This window comes from Chinchilla lanigera, unplaced genomic scaffold (assembly GCF_000276665.1).
Source record: "Chinchilla lanigera isolate Chin_1 unplaced genomic scaffold, ChiLan1.0 scaffold00087, whole genome shotgun sequence".
NCBI classification, from domain to species: domain Eukaryota; kingdom Metazoa; phylum Chordata; class Mammalia; order Rodentia; family Chinchillidae; genus Chinchilla; species Chinchilla lanigera.
In genome coordinates this window covers 9,358,282-9,364,167 of record NW_004955488.1, presented here as the reverse complement: position 1 = coordinate 9,364,167, position 5,886 = coordinate 9,358,282, and the positions used below count along the sequence as shown (strand labels likewise).

The window sequence follows — 5,886 nt, the reverse complement described above, 5'->3', positions numbered from 1 at the left end:
GGGAGGGGGAGGGGAGGGGGAGAGTATGAATGAGAAGGAGAGAATGAACGAACCCAGGAGACATCAAGCGTGACTGGCAATGTAGGAGGCAGAGAGGAGACAGAATTCATTTTGGTTATACTTTATTTAGCTACTTACGTGTTAAATAATTGCCTGTAACTTGGTTTCAAGGCATTGGCTTGAAGTAAACCCAAATAAATGAGCTGTTTTCCCTCATCTGTGAAAACTGGTAATTTTTGTTGAGTCTAATGCATATGTATTGAAAGCTTGTTTGTACCAGGCACTGGGGTAGGTTGGTGCCCTGAGAGATACAGAAATAATCCATTGTGGACCTGGATTGCAAAGAACTTGCAGCAAGATGAGCTGTATATCTGAACACCAAGGACACGGGGTAGAAGGTGACGGGAAGCCGAGGAAGGACCGACTTGCATAGGGGCTGAGGGGGCAGAGAAGTTGCTCTTAGTCTGGGGATCCAGGGAGGCAGCAGGGAAGTGAGGCCTTGGGAGACGGGGGAGGTGCAAGTGTGTGTGAGTCAGACCGGAAAAAAGAGCACAGGTAACAGTGCCTGGAACCCCAGGGCACGGTCAGCTTTGTCTCGCTGTGCTTTGCTTTACAGCCGGGACACAGTACGAGAAGGGCCTCACTGTGAGTCCGTGTGCACAGACGTAGGAGGGGAAGCCTGCTCCCCTGCGGCTGTGGGATGCGTCCGTGTGGTGGGTGACTGGGCCTGTCTCCTCCCCGAGCGCCCTGATGCTGATGACGGGTCACTGGCCTTTATGGAGCCTCCTATGGTGTTGGCCTGAACTGGCCGATTGTTCGCTGTGTGAGTTCAGCTCATCAGAGGCATCGTCGTTATTAAGTTACTTATCCCCTGCCTTTTAGCCGTGCTGGCCTCAGTGATAAAGCAAGTTAAATTATCATTATTATTTTTTGGGTACCGGGAATCGAACTCAGGACCTTGCGCTTGCCAGGCAGGCGCTTGTGCTGCTGAGCTATCTCCCCAGCCCAAAACAAGCTAAATTAAAGACCAGAATTCATTTCCAGTGAAATGAGTAAGACAGGTAGATTACTGACGTGGTTTGATTTTGAAGATGATCAGCTAGAATTTAGGAATGAATCATATCCACATAACTTAGAAGAATCTTACCTATGACATGAAAATAATTTAAGAAATTATTTATGATACATACAGTCTAAAGACCTTGATCAAAACAGCACAATTCACTTTCCTTATGTTTTATTTTATTTTGCTTATTTTTTTTAAGGAAGGAAAGGTTTATTTAGCTCGCAGTCCGTGGAGGTTTCAGTCCATACTCGGCTGGCCTCAAGGCAGGGTGGCACATGGCAGAGGGCAACGGTCCTTGGTGGCAGAAAATAGCAAAAGCAGCAAGAGCAAAAAGGGAGGAGCACAGTTATTTCCTTTAAATGATAATATTGAAACCAGGTTTTAGACAACTATTTTGTTATCACATAAGTAGTTAAATTTGTTTTATAGTTTAAAATAAACTATATTCTTCCTTTAAGATTAAAAAAATAACTTCCTACTGTCCAGATGTTTTAGCTTTAAAGTAATTTTTAAAAGAAGAGCTATATTTTCTAGTTAAATCTGTGTGTGTGCTTTGATAAATTTAGGGAATCAGAATACAAATTTCATTAGTGAAATTATGCAGCATTTTGAGAAGGTTCTGTTTGTGTTACTTACAATCTAAAATGGACAGTTACAAACATGGGTTATGGAAATGATATAAAATAGGCCACAGTTTTTTGATCTTGGAAAAGGAAATAACTGTGTTTATTAATTGAGGGGTTACACTAGAAAATAGTTTAAAGAGTTAGAAAGATGGAGGACATTGGTCAATCATGATTTTTTTATATATACCTGATATTTATAAGAATTTGAGTGCTCTGTAACTGCATTTTGTCCTTTGCCTTTTGGATAGTGACAACCAAAACAATTCATTGTTTTTTTTTTTTTTGGTACCGGGAATTGAACTCAAGACCTTGTGCTTGCCAGGCAGGCACTTATGCCACTAAGCTATATCCCTGGCCCCAACCAAAATAAACTTGAAGTAATTTTCTGTGAGTTTGGTTTGTGTTATCTTTGCCTCATAAATTTGTGAATTATTTAACTTAATCTAATTCTTTCTTTGTAAATAATAGAGGTTGAATTAAATAGGCTGCTGAAATGACAGGTCACTTTTTTTTGTTTTGTTTTGTTTTTTTGAGACAGGGTCTCACCATGCAGTTCAGGCTGGCCTCGAACTTGCAAAGATCCCCTGCCTCAGCCTCCCGAGTGCTGGGATTACAGGCATGTGTCACCATGCCTGGCTGACAGATCACTTTTTTATGTAAGGAAGTTGAGAAGAAAACCTCTGAAATCTCACAAGCATAAGATTGCGGTTGAATAAAAATAAACTTCCCCAAGTAAAGTAATCTGATTTGTTCATTAAATCATTATAAAAATAATTTAAAATTGTCTGAACTTTTTTGATGCAGGTAAATGTGCAGAATAATTAGATAAGAACTCACACATTTTCTTGTTTTTTCTTCTTTCTTCCAATAGGGCCAGACATATTATGAATCATTTCAGGTCTCAGAATACGGTAAGAGTTCTTCAGTTTATTTTGATTTATTTTACTTTTATTTTTTCGTGTTTTTGAGACAGGGTCTCAATATGCAATTCAGGCTGGTCTTGAACTCACTTTGTAGCCCAGTTCACTCTGGCCTTGAACTTGTAATAATCCTCCTGCCTCAGCCTCCGGAGTGCTGGGATTACAGGTGTGCACTCCTATGCCAGGCTCCTTCAATTTATTTTGAGAGAAAAATTTATTACTTTTTACTGAGATAAGATAAATTTTGAAGATACGTGTTAAAGCAAAAATCCCAATGGAAATAAAATTCTGGTGTTTCTTGTAGGTCTAAATATACATTTTCCTTTGTAAATTGTCTAAAATGTATGATAAGATTTTATTATTAAATTATTTTTTCTTTCTAAAGAAAAACATAGGAAAAATATTACCTGGGATCTCATTATGCTAGTTTTGTTTTTTTAGGTCTTTTTGAGACAGGGTCTCGTTATGCAGTTCAGGCTGGCCTTGAGCTCACTTTGTAACCCAGGTCTCGAACTCACAGTGATCCTCCTGCCTCAGCCTCCTGAGTCCTGGGATTACAGGCGTGCACCACCACACCCGGCTCGGTTTTTTCTTACGCAGTTTTTCTGTTTTCGTATTTTGTTGCGATGACTGAGTATTTCAAATTTTGCCTATCTAAACACTTGACATCAGGGCTGGGACGCAGCAGGATGAAAGAGCACCATAAACAAAACAGAACAAAACAAAACCCCCACATGTTTAAAAAAAAAATTACTATGTTTTATTTTAAAGGGAAAAGAACAAAAACAAATTAACCAACAGGAAGATGTAAACCAAACAACACAAAAACAGTATAAACGATACAGAATTTCAAACAAGGTGATAGGAAATTAGCAATGATGGTGAAAAGAGAGAAAAAAGGAAGGGAAAATCCCCAAACTTAGTGGCCGTTACTTACCATAATTTTACAGTACTTGTTTTTTTTTTTTTTTTTTTTTTTTTTTTTGGTACCGGGAATCAAACTCACGACTTTGTGCTTGCCAGGCAGGTGCTGTGCCGCTGAGCTAACCCAGCCCCACAGTACTTGGTTACCACTGGTAAAGGATAGTGTTGATGGAGGCTGCACTTGGAAGATCGCATTAGAAAACACACAGATAAAAGCATGGGTCCAGCTATTTTGTTGCTGGATACAGGAAGGAGAGGGGTAGAATCTCAGTATTAGCTTAGAGTGTACATAGCTATTTTGGGTTTACATACAAGCCTTTTTATTTGATCGGTACCTCTTTTCCTTCAGGCAGTAGAAATGTGGAAAGTAGTTTGCTGACACCTTTGTGGCTCGGGCCCCCACAGCTCACGTGGTATCTTCTCATTCGCGTCCCCTAGTCAGGAAAGTATTTCCCGAAGGCAGCCGGGTGGTATTACCTGAGGCTCTGTGGGCCTCATCTCTGTCGTGATCCTCAAGTTTGTAAATGACAGCAGCCATAGATGATATGTAAGTGAATGTCCCTGGGTTGCAGTAGCAAAATTTGGGCTGGTATCTAGCTCAGCAGCCCATCACCTGCCTGGCAAGTGCAACGTCCTGAGTTTGATTCCCAGTACTGAAAAAAAAAAAAAAGCAAAGTTTGTTTTATGGACATAGACATTTGAATTTCATATAACTTTTACAGTACTTTTCCTTTTTTTTCTTTCTTCTGGCACCAGGAATCGAACTCAGGACCTTGCACTTGCCAGGCAGGCGCTTTTGCCACTGAGCTAAATCCCCAGCCCTGCTTTTTTTTTTTAAAAACCAATTAAAAATAGTGACAGCCCTTGTTATTTCATGCTGGCTCTAGCTTGCTGCTTCCTGGTCTGGCCTGTGCTTGATTCCTTGCCCCACGTGGCTGCTCAGTGTTGGACATGCGGCTGGTCCCGGGAGAGGTGCTATAGGTGTGCAGCTCACTCCAGTCCCCAGAGACTTAGCGCAAGAAGGCGAAAGACACATAGTCCATTAATAGTTCACTTATTTAGATTACATGGAGATTAGATTCCAGATACAGGGGGTTAAGATATTGCAAAAATTGCCTTCACCCATTTCTTTTTACTTTGTAAATGTGACCCAATGAAAAGTTACACATTTACATTTCTTTGGGATGGTGCTGACCCGGAAGAATGTGTCCTGGGAGTCCAGCTTTTTGTAGGCTGTTTTCATGTCACACTGTGGTGCTGGGCGGGCATACGTCACTGTTGGGGCACAGTCTGAGGGCTGATTGCCATTCTGTCATGTCCAGGCATCTGATTTCCTTGGCTGTAGGCTCCCGGGCCTTGGTGATATTTGTCTTACGTTAATTGAGGAGTGCAGTGCCTGACTTTCTTTGGTCAGTGAGGTTATAGAAAAATTTTCCTATAGACCAGGCTAAAATTTTTTTTTAATGCTGGCACAGTGCTCTGTATCAAGCAGTATTAATTATAAAACATTTCACACTTAATTGCATAAAGCTGATTTAAGTATGGATTTATGATTTTGAATAAAATATGGGGCTTTTCATCTGTGTTAACTAACATGTTTTTTGATCCTGGTGAATCTAAATTTAAGTATGACCCCTTATCAACTCTTTCAGAGGGACTCTACTCTTTTATTTTAGTGAGCTGAAGTTGATAGTAAAAGGTTGATTTTTCTCTTTCAGTGTTACCAAAATTTGAAGTTGTTCTACAGACACCTTTATACTGTTCTTTGAATTCTAAGAATTTAAATGGTACCATCACAGCAAAGTAAGTATCAGAGGATTGTATTCCATCATAAAATTGTATGACAAAAAGCTTATTATATAGTCCAGAATATTAACATGTTTTATTTATGAAAATGCCCTCACAGGCACTAGGGAACACTCTGTAATAATACAGGATATATCATTCCACATACAAGAACTGTGTCAAAGGCATATCTAGAGTCCATGTAGATGTTGGCCTTTTTGTTTTCAGACCAATTGAGGGCCTGTATGACAGCCCATAGTTCAGCGTGCTCTGCAGACCATCCTTGTGGGAGAGCTTCAACCAGAATAACTTGGTCCAGGGAGACCACAGCATATCCAGCCTGTTGGACTCCATCCCTAACAGGGCTACTTCCATCCATAAACAGGGTGTACTCTGCATCTGTCAGGCGGTCCATCTGTAAGTCTTGTCAGCTTGAGAACAGCTCATTGGTTAGTGCCAGGCAGTCACGGTCTGGAGGGCCCAGCTTGGTGGGCAGGTACGTGGCAGGATTGAGCGGTTTTACTGTCACAAGGGTCAGGTGAGGATGTTCACCTAAGAGTCCTTG

The 5,886-nt window shown here is 40.8% G+C and overlaps 1 protein-coding gene across 1 annotated transcript in view; it reads left to right on the top strand.

Moving 5' to 3' along the window:
- Cd109 (CD109 molecule) overlaps positions 1–5,886 on the top strand; it is a gene marked incomplete at its 5' end in the record, with an annotated part of 96,948 nt that overhangs the window by 14,187 nt on the left and 76,875 nt on the right. The window contains 2 exon segments of the mRNA XM_013504426.1: positions 2,564–2,603; positions 5,255–5,339. Of these exon segments, the coding sequence (XP_013359880.1) occupies positions 2,564–2,603; positions 5,255–5,339 (125 nt within the window).